Here is a 23,682-nt window from a genome sequence, read left to right as displayed (position 1 = left end):
TCTCTCCTCCAACCTATATGTAAAGAAGTGTGCTTTTTTTAATCCTTAAATTTGCACTTAAAATTGCCCTCAAGTTTTTAATGTAAAGAGTAAATATTAGCGAAGCCAGGATGCACCTTTGTCTCCCCTGACTTTGCTGGGGCAGAAAGGCTCCATCCGTTTTATACCTAATGTATCACTTAAAGCCAGGTGAAGTTCTAGTAAGACATTCACTATGTTCTTATCTATGCCCAGCTTAATAAGTATTCCCCAAAGTTCGGATCTATTTACTCTATCGAAAGCTACTGTCAGATCCATAAACGCTAAATAGAGTTTGTTCTTTTTCGGTACTACATACTTACTGATAATCAGCTGGAGATTTATACATTGATTCGCAATTCCTTCTCTGGGCCTAAATCCATATTTGAGGCTGGATAAAACCTTATTATGCTCCAACAAGTCATTCAGTCTTGCTGATTCTGCCCTACCCGAAGTTTTCACAGTCGAGTCAATTAATGATATTGCTCAGCAACATTGTGGCTCTGCTCGCTACCGCTTCTTAAATATCGGGAGTATATTGAATCTCAACCAAAATGATAATAGGCCTGTATTACAAGCAGCATTAAGCATCTGCAATAATATTTTTGCCCAGAAAATAGGATCTGCCTTAAACAAATCTGACAGTAGCCCATCAGGTCCTGGCGCTTTTTCACTAAACATAGTTACAATAATGTTGTAAACCTCCTCCTCCCCAAAAATTAAAGTAAAATCTTCTCTTGGGGTAACCAGAATGGGGTTAGGATCCTCTAGCATTTTCAAGCCATACATGCCCTGGGAGTTTCTCACCCAAACTTCTGGGGAAATAGTGCAACCTGTGACTTTGGTCCTAATCCCCTCAAAGATTTGCCTATTCACTATCTCCCAGAACTTCGTACTATTATTAAACACACTTATCTGTACACGGTCTTTCTATTGCTGTTCCTGGATTTCCTTTTTACGTGCAATTATCGCCATTTTGTATCTTTTCCTGTATGCCATAATCTTGGCCCTATGATTTGGGCTTCATTTTAAGGCTGTCATCAGGTTCTTGTGGACCCTTGAACATTTCCTATCAAACCATTTCCCCCCCCCATTGTTTTCTCTAGTCAGGATCGTGAGATTTGTTACCACCTGCTCACAAGCCTCTGAAATGCATTCAAGACTTCCTTCTATTGTGTGTTCTCATCTAAACATACTTTAATATCAAAAGCAGTATCGTTAACAAGCTTTTTGATGCAGGATTCCTGAGCTACCCTGCTCCATTTGCGCCTTTTAGCGTGATCCTTAACAATAATTTCCCTATTTTTAGGCCCTGTCCCCTGCGTGCTCACCTCCATCACCCATTCTAATTTCAACATCAGAGGGTTATGATCACTAAAGTTATTCATCTTTGTCCTCACCTGTGACACTTGATGAGCCTGGAGCACTGACACAAACATGAAATAAATTTTTGAATGACAGCCTCATCCTGTGAATGTCAGGATAGCCTCCCCCTCATTATCTTGCTCAAGACGACGCAAATTCCCAATAGCTAAAACATCCTCCAGCACATCGCCTTTGACTGTGTGTTCAAAATGGGTACTATTTCCTGTTTCATAATTCTCTTCATCATGAATGAAACACACTCGAAGACACAAGTGGGCATTCAACTATCTCATATTAATCCCAAAATATGGGGCACTCATCATAACACTCCAAACCTCTTAAGGTGCAATACATGTTCCCTGGTTTCTACCCACTCAAAGGAATTATAAAAATGACCAATTAACAGTACCAGGGCTTATTTAAACTCCAACTGTACCACAAGTATACAGCTGGATCCCATTTCTGTCATCTGAGTGCTACAAAGGACCCTCTAAGAAATAAGAGTAAGCATTCCCCATGTTGCTATTCATACATTTGAGGATTTAGCTACAATGACAAACAAGAAAAATCCATCTAGGTGAAAAGAGTAATCAGTAGCCCAAGTTTCTTACATTACTAAGATATGATGGACAGAAATTAGATTCAGCCATCTCTCAACCTCTATTTTACTATTCAGGCCAGCGATGTTCCAGCTTAGTCATTGTAAAATAGACCCCTGCTCCTGAGAGACCTGCACCATGTGGGTCTCTTGACCTAAATCATTATGCCCAATTTCAGTGGAGTTACAGGGGGGTGGATACAGTCAGTCATTGCTGTCTAATGTACTCAAAGGCTCGGAACTATTCATAAGGGGGATCAGCCTAGGATGTTCCTCCTCCCACACAGCAGAGCTCACTATCCACAGACCTGTGTTGAAACCTCTAGACAATGCTGATGTGGGCGTGTAAAAAAAAGGACCTTAATTTCCCGAATAGTTTTATGTCTTAATCTACTTTGCTCTAAACCTCATGTTGATTACCACACAGTCTCCCTTAATGGTATGCCCAACCCACCCAACTCATGATAATTATGTTGTGGGAACAGGTAAAAACATTTTCTACTGCATTGCCTATCCAAAAGTTAACTCTACGCATTAGTTCTAGGGTGGTCAAACCCTCCTTTAAAGGTGGCCACTAAAACGGCCACTAAGGGTGCTGCTTCAAGCAGGCGATGCAACCTGGTGGTTCAACCAACTTCGTTCACTGGATTCTAGATTTAGGCCCCTTCATTTTCCCGGGGTCACACTGGTTTGCTTTTCAATGTTACATTTATCAACACACAGCAGCACCCGTATTTTTACCCTCCCCAGTGTTGGCACAACCCGTCTGTAAAATCAGAGGTTCTTCTGTGGGTGTGGCCACCTTACAGCGTTTAGATAACCTCACCAAGCTAGCCACAATATCTTTTAAGCAGTCATACAATTAGTTTAGGAGAATTTTAACATGTTTTCAACCCTGCTGTTAATTTCATAAGATATAATTTTATCATTATTAATCACGGCATCAACATGTGTCCCTGTGTCAACTGGGCATATCTTTTTCTTCCTCACTTTTTACCCTGTGGGTTCAGTTAATAAAGATCTGTCAGCATTATCATTTGTACGCTCAAATGAATATCTGTATCCTTTGGGTGAGTAGGGAGGCTGTAATGCTGTTTGACTGTTCTTAGGGCCCAAAAATAGCCTCTTGACGTAATAGTGTGGGATGAGACCCCCTTACCTCTTTCATGAACAGTCTCCTTCAGTGAGCTCAATTTCCATTGTAAGGGTTCCCATCGCCAGAACTAGAAAAGAGTCGATACTGGCAATATTAAACCCCTTTTTCCTATTTTTGTATGCCCCTCGGTTACCAAGTTAAAAATCCAAGCCGGGGCTAAGATGGATGACTCAGCTAAGCCTCATCTGGTCACTGATAGGGCGCAGGACAGACCTGCCTTTGGCCTGGGCTTTACCCAGGATTGTCTTGCGCTGCACACCCTTTCTGTAATGTCAAGAATTGGTTGCAGGTGTGTTGCTCCGGAGAGTTGTGGGGTTCGTAGTCTCCAGCAGTGGCGGTGAAACACCACAGTGGCTCTCCCCCGAGACTGGTGGTATGCTAGTGGTGTCCTTAAGCAGTGGGCATAGGGCAATGAAACTCAGCTCCTCCAGAGAAACACTGGATTTAACAGAAAGGCAGCCCCCCAAATCATTATAACAACAATGTAGTGAAAAAAGCATCTTTTATAAACAGGACAGAGCCACCCAATATTCCCGTAAGGACTGGGTATTATCAATTACAAAAACACAATGCCCTCACAGGATTTGTTTCACAATACTTCAATAGATACAATTCAGTCACCAAACAGTGATCTTCAATCAACAAAATGCAGGAAATACAATTTGTTGTGTTATTTATTCACAGTTTTAAAAAAGATGAAATATGGTAACGTACATACTACTCGAATATTTGCACTTAGTTATCAGTAGTATAAAACACTTTTCACTCCTTTATATGGACCAGTAAAAAGACCATACATCACATTCTTTTTAGAATATCAATTAACCCATTTTGAGGTCATAACCATGATTGTTATATCTGCGAAACAGTGTTAAACTGTCAACGTTTTGGTCCCCCGTTGGTCCAATACAATCCTTGGGACCATCATCAGGACGGACAAGTTGCACATCAATATCAATCACTTCCAGCCGGAAGTTGGGATTCTCCACGTAACTTTATTTTCTTCTGATCTAAAAAAATCACCAATGGCTTTAATTTGATAACGAGACTCTACGATAGCATATAAATCGCTTTGAAGTTGGGGTTCTCCGCGTTCTGTATACGTGCACTGCCAGTTCGCCTGATTGAAACTGGTAACGGGAAAAATATCAAAGCCATTGTAGCCTGAACAAATGTTGACATTGGATTAAAGAAAATAAACCAAGATAAATTAAAATTGTTAAAAAAAGTGAATGTTACCATGTGTAATATATTCAAATTGCATTTATATGTGAAAAGGAAATGGCATTAAACATCAATAAGCAGGGAAACGATCTTCACAGGTTTTAAGAGACATGCGACAGTAATAAAACATGCTCTTTCAAAAGGAAATTATATTGGCATGACAGAAAGACCAGTGAAAACCCAGTGTACTGAACATTATTGAAACATTCGGACTACTCATTTAAATTGTTATAGCTTGAAACTTTCAAGCAGAACGACACAAAATGCATCAAAAAAGATTCTGGATTTTCAAAACTAGTCCGCGTCAAAGAAGAGGAGGAAATTTACAAAAACATATTTGAAGAGTATAAGCATGCTGGATGGAGGCTTTCTATTAACTGTATCCAGGAGCATACAATGTGAAAAAGCACTCAATGTTTTTTATATAAAGGAATGTACACCATTTTCTATATTTCATTTATCAATGATTTTTCTTAATTTAGGTTACTTTAGGACCTGAGAACAGAACCTGATTCATCAATGAAAAATAGTAGTCAATTTGGGCCACAGATCAAGCCACAAAAGCATGGTCTGTGGAATATCATGACGTGATGTAAAGACAGGAGAAAGCAATAGAAAACAGGCTAGAAATGATATGCCCCAATTAGAAATATGTAGACATGATACATGTTGAATGTGTTGAAGTAAAGTAACACTGAACAATATTGGAGCTTGCAGCCATGTATGTATTTAGAGGTAGTCTGCAGGCTTAAAAAAGTAGAATGTGGCATAGATGTTCCTTGAAATGTTACTTTAGCCATTTATGATTTATAAAAAAGTATTGCTATTAAAGTAATGATTGTAACAGCATACCTCTGAAGAACATTCCTTGGCTATAGAGTACGATGGCGGGCGGACGTGGTGCAAGCGGACCGACCGCCATAGGTGCGGCGGTCCTGCACGACAAATTAGGATGCGTCCGCCACACTGGCGTGCACATCCTGTATGTTTACATTGTGGCGGGTGGCACCCGCCACAATGTAAAAACACATGTTTTACATTTGAATGTACAAGGTGGCAGGAACCGTGCGGTGCCTGCCACCTTGTACATGCAAATGTAGGGGGGTTCTATAGGTACCCTCCACGTGTAGCACCCCAACCCCCTGGGGGCCCGCAACAGGCCCCCAAAGGTATTTTCCGCCTGTCTTTTTGCAGAGGAAACTCTGCGGCAAAAGACAGGCATTCTAATACCCACGGCGGTGCCTGCACGGCACAGCCTCCAGTAACCCCCTGTACCTGGTACCGCAAGGTGGCCGGAACAGGCCCGCCTTGCAGGACAACGGCGGACGGTCTTTCTGTCCGCCGCAGTACCTTTTCCCTTCCCACCGCCATCCTAATATGGCGGTGGGAATTTTAAGGTCGATGGCAGTGAATCTGCGACCGCCGGGCCGGCGGTCGCGGATTCACCGCCATCGTAATTGGCCCCTTAGTTAGTAAACCTGATTCTGTTAAATATAAAAAGTTTATAACTTGCTGCACTGAAACAAAGATTTGTATAATACGTTCCAGTATATGATTCTGAGGGAGGGTTAAGTGAAATGGAAACCTCGCCTAGTATTCCTCCAATACATATCCCTTCTTGGTAATACAATGAGTTAATAACTTTAATAAATCAACAAACAAGCGCTCACCACATGAATAGTATTAAATAGTGAATATGCGTTAATTTATAGTATTATTAAAAACTGCCCAGAAAGCCAAATATAAGCATGTTTATATGATTTTAACCAAGATATATGGCGCAAAATGAAAAACTTCACCGTCATCACAGCTTTATCTCCCAACAGTAAGTTTCAATTTGAAGTCAATTTCCGTTTCAGTATATTTAATTTGTACATGATTTTAAATCCCCCGAGGCAGACGCGGCCAAATCCGGCTCTGAAGGGTACACCCCTTGAGAGAGTAAAAACTTTTGAATATCTTGGCATTACCCTCGAGGAACATCTGGGGTGGAATGTACAGATAGCTAAGTTGACCCTGAAACTGACCCAGACCGTGGGTGGAATTTCTAAAATGCATAGAACACTAGCCTGGAAGCCGTCTGCGCCTGTTGTAGAGATATATAAGGTTCAAGCCAGAACAACCGCTATATATGGGGCGGAACTATGGGGACACCATCGGCCCAAAAGCCTGGCAAGGGTAGAACATACTTTTATGAGAAATCTGTTTTCCCTGCCAGTCAGTACCCCCCTGGTTCCATTAAGACTAGACCTGGGGCTACTTCCTGTGGAAGAAGAGGTGGCCCTGAGGCCACTTACCTACTGGCGAAAACTCTGGTCAGTCCCAGAGCTAGTTTCTTATCGTGCAGAGTTACAGGAGGTTTGGGTCTCCCTTAAAACCAAGAAAATACCATGGTTATCGCACATCAAGGATTTGTGTGCTGGGTTAGGCCTCCCAGAGCTATGGGAATCCCCAGAATTAGCCTGCCCTGGGCGTTCCAGGGTGGATCGGATAAAAAGGTACATGTCACTTAACCTGATGATTCTACAAACTAGCGGCTCAGTTGGTACATTAACAACCCAATTCCTCGATATTAAAGTAGAATACAAAAAAGAGGAATTCCTTGACATGATACACACTCCCCAAGCAAGAAAGCTGTACTTACAGTTTAGAACGGGTACACTACCATTAAGGTCACTAACTAGCCGTTGGGACGCTAATAAATGTTCTGTGTGCCGGCGTGTGAACACTCCCTGGAAAATGAAAGTCATGTGTTCTTTGTCTGTCCGGCATATGAGTTGGCACGCCTTCGCTGGGTTAAACCTATCTGTAAGAACTTGGGTTTTCGTAAGTGTGATCATGCGCTCAGAGTCTTTAAATATGACACACATCCCCCTGTTGTTTTTGCTGTCTCCCGTTTTTTTATATTGCATATGGATTAAACGCAGAACCCATATAATGACTTGAAATAGATTACGGGTTTTCACGGAATGCTCTGTATTGCATTGATAACCTATCAGATGGTTTAATTCTATTTTTAATAATGATAGACTTGTTTGTAAATAGGTGTATATATATATGAAATTCATTTTTATCAAATTTTATGTACCATTTGCAAATGGATTTTTATGCTATGATGTTCGTTTTATGGCCCTTAGTGGTCGAAATAAAGTTATCAATGAATGAAAGAATATTTACTTTGTTTGATATTTTGGGGTCAAGGCAAAACAAACATTACAAGGAGACATTACATATAAAACAATTGTATTATACTACAGTATTGTGTTAACCTTTTCTAATTAATATGATCTCTGACTAAAATGCCAAAACACTTTTAATATAATTATACTAAAATATAATCTCATCAAATCACAGTTTAAAAAATGTATCACTAAAACATGGGAAGCAGTTATTGCATTTCCATCCAATGATTAACAACAACATATTGTTTAATTATATAACACTAGGTACCATCAAAACATATATATTTAATAACATTCACTATATGAGTAATAAAAGGAAAAAGGTCTTTTGTAACCAAATGCGAGCATTTCATGTTATCTACCTCATAAATTCATTGCCATTGATGTTATTATATATCTCCTACTCTTGTTCTTTCCTATCCCATTGTCCGAGACACTTAACCGGATATTTTACAATCTTGTTCATTCATTTTGCATTCCCGGTGTTGTTGGGTTATGTAAACAGTAAATCCATAATATTTCTCCTTCGCAAGGAGCTGTAACCTGAAAGACAATGATATATTAATTATATTAATAAACAATAACCACTGATATAGTGTTAAATGGAAATTGAGGGCTTAGGCATAAATAAGATACTACGTCATGCTGTCAGCAAAAATCTTAATCAAATATTATTAAAAAGATTTATTAAATACAAGCAGATTAATTAGTATCAGAATGCTGTTTTTGTAACAGGGAAAAAAATATTTAAATGTGCAAAGCTGCCAGTAAAGTGCTAAATGAAGGGAAATTTGCCCAGGGGTTAGCATAGTTTAATATTGTCATAATTCACAACTGATGACAATAGTACATGTACACAATGAATCTGTGATTCTCTATAAACAGAAAGTATCTCTTTCGTAGGTGAAAAAAATATGAAAAATGGAAGCTAATGTTTGATTCTTTAACCATTTTTTAAATCATTTCTGTCATATAGGATACTGGGCCTACTACTATATTGAAAGCTAAATTCTTTGGAAAGGTATTCCTCAATCGTCTAGAGACCGGTTTTATTATTTCTAGCAGGATTTCACAATCATGGAGCAACAAATTGGTTCTTTTTTAGTTATATATATAAAACTTCAACAGACGTATGATCTGTTGCAGATTCCATCCCTTTTAAATACCCTGCTATCCCTTTTAATCTCTTTTTTTGTTGGTCAATATTAGGCTTGGAGTTTATTTTTGACGAGGAGACCCAGGTACATATACTCTTTAACTAGCTCCAATTGTTCTCCATTATGCCAACACTTTGGGTATATTTTCTGAATGGTGTTGTTTGAAAATACCTTTACTTTTGTTTTAGAGACATTTATAATAAATACAATTGCAGAACAATATTCAGCATAAACATTCCATTGTCTCTGCAGGCCGATGGGGTAAGGTTAATTAAAAACTTTTTGTCTGCGAAAAAATTTAAGAAATAGTCTCTCCTTCCAATTTAAGTGAGAACGATGGACTAACCTTCTGGCTCATCTGCTATATGTATGAAGAAAAGGAGCAGAGCTAAGATGCAACTTAGCGGTAATCTATCCAGTATATTGATTTTTATCGACAGTGTTCCATTACTGCCTAATTTGATTCTTGTCCAGGTCCCTTCATGAAGCTCTACCTTTTATTTCAACAGACCTGGCAGAATCTTCCAGTTTGCCATTGTGTCTCAAAGTTGGGCACGATTGATAGTACCTAGTGTAGTGCTGTGGATAAATCTATGTATGATGCATAAAGAAGATGATTTCTTTGGAAAGCATATTCCTTAACCAGTACTTTTAATGTGAAGGCCCATACACAGTTGAATAGCCTTTCCTGAATCCCAGTTGCATCTTGAGTAGAACCTCTTCGTTATCGACCCTTCCTTCCAAGGCTTGAAGCAGAATTTTTGCGTATATTTTAATTGCTATATCCAGTAACGTTATGATACGATAGAAGCATAAGTTAGTTCCTTTATAAATTGGCACCCTTATACTGCTTTTCCAAGATTACGATATTTATTTTCCACTAAATACTGACACAAACACAGGAGTGAACACACAAGCCCCCAATTTGGAGATTCATTTTAGTATGTCAGCACATAAACCATCATGAGATCTTTTTGTAGACAATTTCATTTATAGATAGAATTAAAGCATCCTGGTTTGCTTTGAAGGTATTAGAGTTCTGGCCTGTAAGGATCACTGTGGGATCCGTTATATGTATGTTATATTTCATGCCATAAAGTTCAAATATATACTTAACCAATTCCTCCTAATCCACAGAAGTCATTTGTGTTTTCTTCAAGCTTCCAATGTTTTTTAAGAACATCCCAAAAAGACATGCATCTACCTCCTCGAACAGTCATTATCACTTTGCGCCTTATTTTTCTTTCTCGTTCAACTGGATCTTACTGAGCTCCTTCTGAAATCTATTCTGTATTCTTTAACTATGGACTTCCTCATAATATAGTCACATTTTAAAACTTCACTTACATTCTTATTCAGCTTAGCTTTAGCCTTTTCTTTCTGTGCCGACAGTGTTTCCTTCGGCCACTTTATATTGTTTGTAAACCTGAATGCAAGACACTTCTCAATAAGATGTCAAAGATCATAAATCATTTTTACTGTTTGACTTTTTAATTTTGCTGACATATATAATCCTTTGTTTACTCTTACAATACATTTGAAGACTTTTTTGTCATGTATCTCACAATTTCACCCAATAGACTAGTTTATAACAGCAGATACATATGGTCACTCCTATCGAATCTCCGATTTTCAAAATCCCTTACTACGTAAGAATCTTCCATACTCTATAAGGGAGGATGCCCTTCCTTTAAAATAAGCATGCCTCCTAGGCTGGCCGCCCTTCTTCCTACCACTTTCAGTGGCTATAACCAGTTTTCATAGGTACCAACTAGAATCTGTGGAGGGATACATAGGCTTTACTCTTTTTCTAGTTGGAACGTATCAAAAGATGGTGGACTCAAGATTCTAGCATTAAAATCTACAAACAGGAAAATTGGAAGCATTGAGCACTTAGAGAGGAAATCATCCATAAGAAGAACCAAAGGGGCACATGTATCAAGCTATTGTGCGATAGCAAACAGTGCGATTCGCAAAAATCGTCTGTTTGCAATCGCAAAATGCCCTTTCCTTATGCATGAACGTTTTTTGCTTTTACAATTTAGATTATCGCAATTTTTTGAGATTCCCTAAATTGCGATTGCAAATAGGGAATCGCAATTTTCAATTCTCTAATGCACATGCAAGAAGCCTTTCCTGAATGTGAACTGTGTATTTAGGAAATGCTAATTAACATCGACTTCAAGTTGATGTTAACCATGTGCATACTTTGAAAACTGCATACAACTGCATTTTTCAAAGTGCCATGTGACGCACACATGCTCCTCGGGCATGTGTGTCCCTTTCATGTGCACCTATTTTGTTTTAGGGGCGTCTCAGGACCTCGGGCTCCCTTGCCTTTGTATCACCTAATTAGCGATTGCCAAATAGGTAATTAAATTTAGGTAATGCAAGACCAATCTCACCTGTGGGCCTTGAGGCCTATAGGAATGAAAGGAATTGCATTTGCAAATAGTGATTCTCTAATTTCGTTTCCGATTTTTACGGAATCGCAATTAGAGAATCGGTATTTGCTGCCATTTTTGTTGCGCTGCATTGAATTTTGCACATACCAAATAGCGATTTCTTAAAAATCTCTGTTTAGTAATTGCAAAATGCAACTTTCATTCATGTGCCCCCAAATATTGTAATTATTTCTCCTGGGTTTATTTAGTGAAAAATATATATTCACTATTATTGGATATTTAGCATTATTGTTCTCAAAACATCCTTTAGGGTTCTTTAAACCCCATATTTCGTTAGTTGCACTCTCAAGATCCTTTTTGACTGCCACCAAGAACGCTAGGCCATCAGCTGGCCTACCAGATATTCCATTCATTGCTTTCAGAATGTGTACCAGATAATTATTCATCACCACATCATTTGTATCCCATGTTTGCCCGCAAAGCTATGATAGTAATGTCTTTCTCTTTCAGCTTCGAGATAAGAGATTCCTAATTTCTAATCAGACTTGGTTTATTCCAAAACAACAAGTTGATGCAATCATCAGAACCTCCAGACCGAATATTTTGAGACCTTATTCCCTGAGTTAATTCCAGCAGCAATCCCGCACTAGTCCTGTGAACGTGTCTGGGCGGCAGAATTATTATTTGTATACATGTCAACCTTGCTCGGTTTTGATTCTGAAAATTCATGGGGCTGCCAACATATCATTATCTGCATTACCTGTAGGACCTGGACCTGCTGCTGTTTCACTCCAGGATCTTTAGGCTGGTCTTGATTTTGCTTCTAATTTTGCTTCTACTACTAGAAGTTGTCAGGCTTTTGTTGGTAATTTTCATATTGTGATTGCTGGTCTGTCTTAAATCATTATTGGAATTAAATACTTCATTGAATCTCTTTTCTGTGGAAGAGAAACCATTTCTTTTGATGTGATGTGATTTTTGAGAGCCTTTGAAGGGCACTGATAATAGTTTGGATCTTTTAACTATTTAAATATGGGGCAGATTCCAAGTTTGCGAAAATATATATATAAGCTGTAATATCAATTCTCAGGCTTGATAAGAAGTTGGTTATCGCTGTTTTCATTTGTGAAACTTCAACAGACTCAACATCAGATTGCTCATTTATCAGATTGGAACTTGTTTCTATGGACAATGATATTGTCTGTGAATCAGAAACACTTGTGTCTCACCTCAGAACTCTTAGACCTTTTTAAGGTATTTCCGTGTCCCCTTTTCTTGAACTTGGAATACATTATGGATTGTTTCCTGTTTTGGAAGATTTGGAACATGACCTTGACTGCGTCAGACACTTTTACCACCAGATCTGATACTTCTGTTCCATCATTGATTATTACTAACAAATCAAGTTTGTTAAGAATATCATCCCAAGGTTAACTTACCACAGGCATCATCTACATACCCCTCAAATCTTCCCAGAGGTTTGATTGAGTCCAATGATTTCCATTGGGATGTTTTTGAATTATTTTATGGCATTTGTTAAAGGGTTGTCAAACCACTTCATAAACCAACTGAGATACCTCATTCTTTTTATTGATTTTGCTTAATTGTCTGGATATTATCTTAGATTTTGTTGACCTGAACTCCATTAGATACTACACTATGAGGAGATTAATATCCACATTATGTTTCAAATCATTCACCAACTTTGTTAACAATTGGAAAATGGATTCCAAAATTGTATTTACTGGTGATTTCAAGCTTAGATTGCTTGGTGCTTCTCTCCATTGGACCAATCTTTTTTGTTCTACAGGGGCCCCTTCTGGGCCTGCCTCGATAGTTACCAGCAGCCCACTCTCACCTATGAGGGCACTATGTTCTTGCATTGTAGAGAAATCAATAAGATATGGTAAGCTGAGTTTTTGACCAAAAATGGGACTTAAAGTCCTATCTTTGTTCCATAATCTGAGTTTCCCCTGCTACATTGTATTCTCTATTTCAACTCTGTGATATGTTTCCAGGCTGCCCACAACTTTGCTGATCAGTGCCTATGGTGTATTTCCGAATCTAGAGTCATTTATTAGTTTGTTTTTATTTGTTTCATAGGTAACAAGAGACTGCTTCCTGACTTTCAGAGGGGAACAAATTACAGCCAGTTGAAACAGCTTTAGTGGTTGTATAAGTATAAACCTCCACATAAATCTTGTTTGTATTTTTTTTCCTAAGCATGCAGATATGGTTATGCGTCTGTATATCTCTTCAGGTTCCATGCCATTCGTTGCTGGACCACTTATTTGTCTTTGAGATTCCATTTCATCAGTAAACCTTGACCTTGTCGTTGTTATGCCAGATTCTCATGGTTGGTTCTTCTTTATTTCTTGCCTCTGGTTTAATCTTGGTTTCATTGGTTTAACCCCTTTGTTCTTGTCACATCCAGGTTTGATTGTCGGTATCCTAAATCTCTGAATAAACATTTCATTGGCTCTGAATTGAAACCAAGAGTTTGTTTTATGGGAGATTTTATTGAATAACTTAGAGTAACAGACTCTAAGACAGGTTACTCTCAGACCATGTCAGATGAATCAATTAAGGCCTGTTCACTATTGCTTCCCTATGTGGTATCTTCTGGGGTTCTCTGCCTTGCACTGAGCTGCAAACTATATGATAAATCAGTTTGGCCCAAAAGAGTCACACCTCATTGATTCTCGTGTAATATCTTAGCTTTGTTTTTTCTGATTGTCCACTCAACCCAGGCAGGTTAAAACAGTTTTAGATATGTAGCAAATTTACCTTTAGTGTGCACCTCCTTTTTAATCCATTTGCTGCTTCTGTCGACCAATGGCTATTGCAAGCACTACCATTGGCCGACGTGGCCCACACCCACTTAATAGAACGTTCCTCACTGGCACGGAACGTTCGAAGCAGCACACGGGTTAATAGACTTTTTTTCTGCTCACTTCCCTAGATCTTAGTGTCAGTTATGGGCTCTTGCTTATTGGGACACCATCATATTGTTCATTAGGAGAGACATCCACTGAAGATATAGTGACAGCTGGAAATCATGCTCTTGTAACATGCAGTTTGGATTTGTGTTTACGTACAAGGCTTTTTTAATTGTTTTTGCTTTTTATTTACAAACTTACCAGAGATGACAGACAATAATGATGCTCCAACAGAAGCTTGAAAAAACAAAGGATTCTATTTCTCCCAAAGATCTTCCAGAGTCTCGCAATGGATAGCTGTCATTTTCCTAAAATGGACAGGTTACAACCTCAAACCACAGTGAGTCACCTGTGGATCACCCGGGAAATATCCTACACACCTTGCACCTCTCAGCACCAACAATACACCACACTACTCTCCCCCCCATAAAACCCTGGAGGACTCACTTGCAAGTTTGTCTGCTTGATGTGGCATTCTAGTGAAAGGCAGAGCAACATAGTAAGGCGCATCACGTGGCAGGAGGAGCCAGGCAAAGGATGACGGGGAACAGGTGCAGCACAGTTGCCCAGCCGCTTCAGCAGTTCAGTCGTTTATAAAGCGGGTTCTGAGAATTACTGGAGCTGATACCCACTGAGGCTCGCTATGACTGTTACTGTGCTGCTGTGGTCTCCGAAGCTCCTAATGATCACCATGAGGACCACCTTGAAAACCCTTGCACTTACTACCGCAAAGGCTGTAGACGGGTATTAACAGGTCCAGAATCTGGGATTTGAAGGGCTAACTAGAAAAACTCTCACCACTTTCAGATAACTTTGAAGTTACCTGCGTGGGACATATGCATGGATATGGGCAAAGGCAAGAACCAAGGCTCTACATCCCTTTGGTGGAATGTCTACAACAGCACAAAAACAAATAAACTGAAACTAATAACACTACTGATAGGTGGCAAATTATTTTTGAGGACACCAGGCAAAAGTCTTCCCATCCTCTGCCAATGTATCTAGATACTTTAAAGAGACCAGAGCGGCAAAGAACTATGGCAAGAGCAGGCCCTATTAAAATCCCTAGCCAATACTCCAAAACCTAAACTATCTAATCAAACAGATGCGAGCCAAGCTTCCAGAAAAAAAGTGATTTGATTAAGAACAATTAAGATGTAGGCTTTCATGAATCAAATGCACTCATCCTTGTTAGGACTGAAAGGTCCTCTGTCTGGCAATCAATGTGCACCCCTTACCCCTAGTGCACTAAATTCTGGGTTCCAAATGCTAGTCTTTGTTGTCATAGGCAAACATAGATCCTGCATGTGTGCCAAGAAATAGGCCTTTCTTAGGTATTGCAATCTTGTTGGACCAGGAGGGATGCCAAAAGTGCTGCCCTCATAGTGGTGGGAAACTATTGCCTTCACCAGGAGTTAATCAGAATGAGGGTGGTGGTGGCAGCATACCTTGTTGTGATCAGTGGAAGTGAACAGGTCCTTTATAAAACTGTCACTGGAGCGGGCCTATGGGTTCACTCATTTTTAAAGTTCCACTGCTGGGTGATTAACTCACCCTTGACCTACATCAGTTTGTTGAGTGAGAAGTGCTGCACAGCGCAGGAGTGGTGTATCATCGTTGGGTATATGTGTGCTTAGGAAGGGTACAATACAGGCATAATGGAGTACTGAGCAGTATGTGCATGGTGAGTGCATGTACTAGGAGTATGTGTACCTAAGAGTGGTACAGTACATTGAGGATGTAATGCTGTGCAGCGCATGCAGGATAAAAGTATGTGCTGGATGTATGTGTGTCTGCAAACAGTACAGTACATAAAGGATCCAGTGCTGGACAATGGGAGCATGTTAAATGTAAGTGTTTGATGTATGTCTGCCTATGAGTGGTACATAACATAAGGAATACAGTGCTCTGCAGTGTGTAAAGGTTGTATACTTGCACTGGATGTATGGTTGCCTGTGAATGGTACAATTCATTAGGGCCTAGGGTTCCATTTTGGAAGACCCAGTCCTGCATGGTGAAACATGCAGAGGAGTTAGCGAAATCCCTCCTGACAGATTTGTGTATTGCTGCATTCCTGTCAGCTAGGTGGGATACACAGTGTAGAGGGGGAAGCCAGGCTTCCCCTGTACACTTCAAAGAAATGAGATGGGGCTGATAAGAGAATCATAATCAGTAGGGCTGGGGCCCTGGGTAAACTTTTGATGCACATATTACTGTGGCCGACATCCAGGTGTGAACTCACATGGCCTGTGTTGTGGGGTTATCAGCTCTGGAAATGCTCCTGCTGTGACAGACTGCTTTTCAGAGGAATAGAGAGCAGAGTGAGTGGGCACTTCAAAAGAAGCAGACCCTCGACATAAATCTTTGAAGGCTCAGACCCTAACCACATTTGGTGTCTGGAAATGGGTTATATAAAAGGGAGTTTGTGGCCCAAAAAAGCAGCGAGATGGCCGTGTGAGGTGGGTAAGCTTAGCAAGACTTCTGCCTGCGAGTAGGACCGGGGGCCAAGGCCTTTTAGCCTCCCTTCCTGGTGAGGGGAGCTCACCCACTGGATCCAAGACCACCTACCTTGAAGCCAGGACCTACAGCACCTGCCCGTGTGCTTAGATCTGTGTGCCCTGTAGGGAAGAGGAGCGTGTTGGAGGCAGCGAGGTTCAGTAGGGAGGCCTGTCAAGTGGAATTCCTTTGTGAGGTATGAGTAGACTACTACTGCACTGATCAGGTTGGTGCCTGTGTGTAAGACAAAGCCTGTGACCCCTGTATGCCAGAGGAGGGCTGCCATTAATTGAGCCATGTATCTTAATGCTTGAATTGTGCCAGTGCCTTGTTTAGTGGGGCGGGGCGGGGATCCCATATATCAGGACGGACTGCCATAGAAATTCTACCATGCGATGAGGGCCATAGCTTTGTGTGGTAGTGGGCTGTAACCCGGAAGGGACTGTCACCAAAAGGACTTCGCTGCGTTGATCAGGTTAGAGCCCATAAATTGTAAAGATGCAGAGGCCCCGTATACCAGACGTGGCCACTGGTATCATCAAGAACTGCAAACTGATCTGCAATCCCCACTGGAGAAATGAGAATGCCATGTTATCACCAGCGCAACATCACCCAGACAAAGGACCCACGTCAGAATCATCGCAGCAAACCCACCGGGAAACACATTGCATCCTTACACGCCGGAGGAACCGCAAAGAGCCTCTGGTCGCTCCATCAGAGTGAGTGTGGGTGAGGAACTATGCATCCGCTGTGTGTGGCTTCCAGGGCTGCATGCGGCAAACACAACTCCTCTCAGCTTCTGCTGCTACAAGCCCTTATAGTGCGCTTAGAAACTCCAGATGCTTCACGCCTGCTAGTGTGTGTAAGACTGAATTCAGGCCCTGTCGGCCACTCTGGAACCTGCTGCTAGTTAGCGCTTTGGTCCTAGATCCCTGCTGACCCTGAATTAGAGTCAAGGTGCATTTTTGAGACTCAGACTACTTGTGGGGCATACTCTGTATATTACCAATAGTAATTGGGGAATAAACTTTATTGCTAAAGCGTAGAGGAGGTGGACAAGGAACCTCCAAGGAAACACAAGAACTCCGACCTTAGGGGGAACTATGTGACTGTTGCCAATGTCTTATTTTTATTTTGGGTGGTTAGCGGTAGAAATAAAGTACTTCTCTTTTGTCATAAAAGTGCATATTTGGATGAACAATGATTTTTTGCTGCTACTATGTGCATGTTGAGTTGTGAGTCCCTGTTCACTATCCTTTATTCACACCTCTCCCTGGAGGGAAGATGGACTCAAGTGCAGAAGGGGTACTTGGCCCAGTTTCTTTGAATCCATAGTAGGTCGGGCCCTGGAACACCATGAGTAAATGGCCTCAACCCCTACAGTTAGGCCCAGTAGCCCCTGTGTGCCCCATGGTCCTCAGAAAGAAATGTTGCCAATCGTATTCAGTGTTTGATCAAAATATCGTGTCATAAATTTTGTGTGGACAAAACGGCGTCAAAAATATTGAGGACAAAAATAGCGTGAAGGTAAGTTTTTATGGGTAAGGAAAGTTTTACCATAATTAACTCCACATATATGTACCATGACAATGTATATATAATTTCTTGGTACAGATATAGGGGGTCCCAGCGTAGAACCATTTAGGAAGACAGAGAAACACAGTGGAGACTTTTAAAAAGAAAAGTATAGGCAATAAGGATTCAGTGTTATATACTCACAATGAATCATTAAACAATATATGGTTCACAATTGAATGAAATCACAAAATGGTTAAATACTTTATAAATGACCAAACAGCAACAGTGCCCCAGGGAGGAAGAGGTAATTCTGCTAGCTCTCACCCCTGAGGCGGAAAGCCGGGGGATAGCGTGTCACGATTTAGATCGTTTTTAAAACTTGCATCACTGTGTATTTTACTTACTTTGTGTGGCTTTCTCTGGAATCTTTGGCGCTTTGTGCTAGCCTTATTCTTGTGTTTTCCTCTCCCAGTGCAGCGCAGCAGACTACGCGCTGACGCTGCAGGAGAGACGTGCTAGACCCGCCATACTGGAAGGAGGAAAGGGTTGCGGTCCAGTTGGTGGCCGCATCCCGACCTCCTCCACACTAGATAAAAGAACACGGTCATTAAGTCCGCGCAGCGGGCGCGCCGGTGGCGCGCCGAAGGAAAGCATGTTTCTGGAGGTTTTACTGTGTGACAGGAACGTTTATGCATATTTATTTTGTGGCAGTTTGTTCTGATGGTGATGTGTCATGTTGTATTTGGTCTGGTGTGCTGAATTGCTACAGTATGATGTTATCGTGTTGATCTGTGGTGGTTATGTTGTGTTCTGTTTTGGCATGTTTTTCTTGTGTATTTGTTTCGCTGTGTGTGTTATTGTATTACGTTTTGTTGTTTACTTTAGATATGACAATAAATGGTGCTACATTTACATTAAAGAAGTGTATGCATTTAAAGGTCCTTTGAAAAGCTACTATTTACTTTTGTACAAGGTAGTAAATATAAGGCACCAGTAATCCCAAAATGATGCCATAGTCCATATGTTAAAATAGCACTTGCAGCCAGCCTTCTCTTTCTATCATACACCGTTCTGATTTATTTGTCTTATAGTTTGTATTGTCACAAGCTTCCTCACATGGCCAGTGGACTACTGTTCGGAGAATAAACATGTCCAACAATTAACTATTGTGTGGAGTGTGTGTTTGGTGGGAGGGGGGGGGGAGTACAGTGGTGGTGTTGAAGAAAACAATATAAGTAATTGTTCTTCCGTACTTTGATTGCTGTGCCTAGGGGATTGGAGGTTGCCCATTGTTTCTAGTAGTTGGTTCTATTTTACTACCTAGTTCAGAAACGTTTATCTAATTAATCAAGTTTTCTATGTTCACTGATAAGTAGTGTAGCCAGAACGGAAGCAGATTTATAGCATGTATTTCTCTTTCAGCCTGTGGTGACCAGCCAGCTTGGTACAATCAACAATCTGATTCATGTCAAGAAATCTGACTTTGAAGTCTTTGATGCTTTAAACCTGGATTCTATGGAGAGTTCCGACACTTCGGGTAGAGGTGACTATTAGTTTATTTTCGCGTGTTTTGCAGAGTTCTTAAAAATTCACAAATGTGATGGCACATTTCAAAAGGACTGCAGGAACAAGAGGCGGTTATGGGAGAAAGAACTGTGTATTTTATATGATCAGTTATAGACATTTATGTGAAATAACAGCTAGTCTCGATAGGAATTGCTAATTTCATAAAATCCTAGAAATTTCATTAAACAAAAATAATCGATTGAGAGAGAGAGACAGTTCTTGTGAGTGAAGTAGAACGGATTGATTATTAGGGTTTTGACAATATTAGGCAGGCAGGGCAGGTTGTTGAGTGGGACCAGCAGCATCTTTTCTGTCTTTGTCACCAATTGTGATGATAATACACTTAAGCACTGTTAGAAATGGGATCTCTGGTTGGCTAAGGCTTGCGCCAAAGCCAGGCAGAGACCACCACTCTAGTCAGGGCAAGGGAGTTACACTCCAAAGATAACCCCTGCTCACCCCCTTGGCAACGTGGCACGAGCAGTAGGACTTATCCCGGTGGCAATGTGTAAAGCGTTTGCACAACACATACTCACAGCAGCAACACACTAGGCATACCACAAAAAGGAACTCCACACAAGGTTATATATGAAAATAGCCTTTGTATTACCATAAACACATTAGATCATAATCACACCTATTACACTGTCCAACTGCCACGGGGCAGTATTTGCAGGGGATTATTTACACATGACAGGGCCAGGTGGGCCACTGTCAGAATCTGCACTTAGTAGAAATGGTAGATGTAGCACATAGAATAACTGTAGCACAAAATAACTATTGTAGAACACAACCAGTAACTACTGGTAAAAGGAAGGTACACACTACGCAATACTAATAACCATAGGCATAGGTCACGCAGTGAAACATAAACTTACTAGCATAAAGTATACTAGGCAAAACAACCTCCTAATCATAAAAAACACAGTTAGAGGTATCCCAGGCATAAAGGAATTGCACATTACGCATAAATCACGTTAGGCATCAGGTAATTACCAACATAAACACAAATCACCAATTATCTTGCACAGAATCGCAGTAGGTACTGACCCCAGGCCAACTGGCCTTCCATGGGGCTCAAACGCCCTTTGACCCAATAGTCAGGGCGCGCTGCGCAGGCAGCCAAAGCCAAGATGCGCAAGAGCACAAGCCTAAATGTCGCAGCTAGCACTAAGTGCTGCGCAGCTGTGCAGGCCAAGGTGGGGTAGAAGGAGTGCGTCTCACTCCTGAGTCCAGGACTTGTCCCCTAACAAGAAAGAAAAACCTAAACGGTGAAGCTGCCCACTACTTGCTGGGCAGCTGTGAGGTCGGGAAAAATGCGGCAAGGGCTCTCAGTGCACCCTAAAACAAATACGCCACACGTTGGAGCCATCTGGGCTCTGAAAACAAACATGCCCCAAAGCACTGGGGGAAGGCAATGGGCCTCTCCGGCCCTGTAAACAATTGTGGCCAAATGTTGGAGCCGTTTTAGGCTCTGGGAATAACTGTGCCCCAACTGTGGAGCCCTCTAGGCTCTAGAAATCATTGTGCCCCATGGCGGAGCATACGGGCCCTTTAAAGTAAATATGCCCCAAGATGGAGCCATGCACTGGCTCTGGGTACGCCGGAGGCCCTAAGATAAATCTAACCCACGCTGGAGCAGACACGGCCCCTTAAAACAACTATGGCCCATGTTGGAGCGGCCCGCTGCAAGACGGGTCGCTCTGGCTGTGATCATACCACTTTGCCTTAATCAGGCACCATCAATCGTCTGCACGGAGCCCCCCAGTCCTTTTTCACTCACCGGACTGTACTTCTTCTGGTCTCCCTCACTGGCAGAAGGCAGGCTCTGGGGCGGCCTCGTTCAGCACGACGCGGGGCTCTCTCCTCCATCACAGGAGCCCCGCGCTGCTATCGGCGGCCTCTGCCGCCACTTCTCTCCTTCACCCGGGCCCCCTCCTGGGACCCGGGACTTGGATGTTGAGCCGGTAAGGCTCTACCGGCACTCCTCTTCCGTCTCGAGGCCCCGCCCCTACTCAAGCAGCACAGTACTTCACTTCCGGGCTGCGACTGTGTTTTTCTGGTATCCCGGGCCGCGGCGGTGATGCGGGGCAGATGAGGGGTCGGCTCCTTCTTGAATACACAGTCGCTGGTGGGGTGGGCACCCGCTAGGGTTATAAACATAACGGCACAAAGCCCCTGGAGGGGTGGGCACCCGCTAGGGGTATTTAAAAAGCACAATGTGGGGGAATCCTGTTTCTTTGCACACGTTCCTGGCGGGGTGGGCACCTGCTAGGGATATCAAAAACGGAAAATCCACGGGGTGGGCACCCACACCGAAATTCGCAGATTGAGGGGAATCTCCACGTTGGGGATTCCCTTTTAAAAAGGATTGCAGCGCCGTGCTGCAACTCACAAATAGGAGCGCTGCTCCTCCAAAGAAAAGGGCACCACAATAAGCGCTCTTCAGGGAAATAAAGCGCGTCCTTAGGAAGGAAAAGAAAGCGCTTCCCAGGCACTTAAATGCAAAGTCCTGTAAAGTCCGGTAGAATGTAGGGGGTAAAAGGCTGGGCCCAGGAGCCATCTCACAGGGCCCTCCAGCAGGGAGGCAGTCTCCAGTGGCAGTCTTCCTGGTGCCCAGCAGCAGCAGCAGGCCCCCCTCAAGTTAGGATCCAGAGAGAACACATACATGGAGTCACAGCCCCTTCTTATACAGAGATTTCCTTTGTCTCAAGGATGCAGGGCAGGGGGAAAACCAGATGTAACTGGTTCTGGAGCACTTTTGTTGTGCTCAGCCCCTCTCCCTATTCACAGGACAGGCTAGGGACATCAGACGCACCACAGGGGGTGGAGCCAGCATTGTGGAGAAAAGGCACAGCCCTATTCAGGTCCCAGGTGCAACTCCTCATCCCATCTCCATGCAGATCTCCTCATTTACCACCGGGCAGACCCATCCTGACTCCTGGAGCCAGGCACACCAGCCAGCTCCTGTCAATCACAAGCCAGACAGGCAATTCACATTCACTGCACACAGACATGCCAACTTCTAGAAGTGACACTTCTCCACTAGACACAATAAATCTGCGCACACCATTGCGCAGCATTTATTCTCACGAGTTCGCACATACCAAACTCGCCCCTGCACTCCTCTCACACCAGGAATTACCATGGACACACATATACCCCATGCATTCCTATGGGAGGGCAGGCTAATCTCACCACACGCACTCAGGCTGTGCACGCACTTTACACTGGGACACAGTGTTAAAGTGCACAGAAGCCTACAACAACTAACATTAGGTCACATTTATAAGCAAAAAGTTTTGGGGTGAACCTGCCAAAAGGGCCAAGTCCAACAAGCACCATTTTAGAACCGGTTGCAGAGGCCTGCAGAGTCCAGTATCTCTAGTACAAAAGCAGTTACCAGTCACCATGGGTCAAATTGCGCTCTTAAAAGATAATGGTGCTTCCACGGCAGCTCTTCCATCTTACAAACTTACCGCTGTATATCAAACCCTTGCTTTTCCACATGGATGAGAGAGTCCTGAGGCAGTTCATATAGCATGGCACGAGTAGCAGAGTAGCACTGGCAAAACTCTACTTACCCATCTGCCAAGGTGGATTAAGCCATGGCTAATATGGAACACTATTATTCAGCAGCGCAGCTGCAGTGGCTGGCCCACTGGGTTACTGGTCTGCATTTAATGGACACTGCCACATAGAGACCCGGCTAAACTCACCCCCAAGTCAAGGCCCTGTTCCACACCTGCTCAGCTCCTGGCATTAATCACCTACAAGTGCTTCTGCCGCAGTCTAAAGCTCTCGAAAGGAACTATCCCATATGCACCCTCCATACCTATACTTGGCACGCCAAGACAATATCGTGCAGTCTTCGCTGCAGAGCTCACTACCTGAGAAGCTGCAGGACTGCAGACCCTCATGGACTTGTACGATATGAAGTACTTGATGCCGTTCGATACGCGAGCTAAAGAAAGTGGCATACTGCAAGGCCAATTCCTCCTGCACGCCACGCTGAGTTGGGCAATGTGGACATTGTTGGGGAGACATGACTCAGGAGC

The 23,682-nt window shown here is 42.3% G+C and overlaps 1 protein-coding gene across 2 annotated transcripts in view; it reads left to right on the top strand.

Annotated features, from left to right (window-relative positions):
* The window catches only part of PRKAB2 (protein kinase AMP-activated non-catalytic subunit beta 2), a 359,499-nt gene that overhangs the window by 208,591 nt on the left and 127,226 nt on the right, over positions 1-23,682 (top strand). For both annotated transcript variants that reach the window (XM_086964444.1, XM_086964446.1), the window contains exon 5: positions 19,481-19,601. In XM_086964444.1, the coding sequence (XP_086820570.1) occupies positions 19,481-19,601 (121 nt within the window). The remainder of the gene's footprint in view (positions 1-19,480; positions 19,602-23,682) is intronic.

The sequence above is a fragment of the Lissotriton vulgaris genome, chromosome 1_1 (assembly GCF_964263255.1).
Source record: "Lissotriton vulgaris chromosome 1_1, aLisVul1.2, whole genome shotgun sequence".
NCBI lineage: Eukaryota > Metazoa > Chordata > Amphibia > Caudata > Salamandridae > Lissotriton > Lissotriton vulgaris.
The sequence above is the reverse complement of the archived record's forward strand: the minus strand, read 5'-3'. Positions and strand labels throughout refer to the sequence as shown.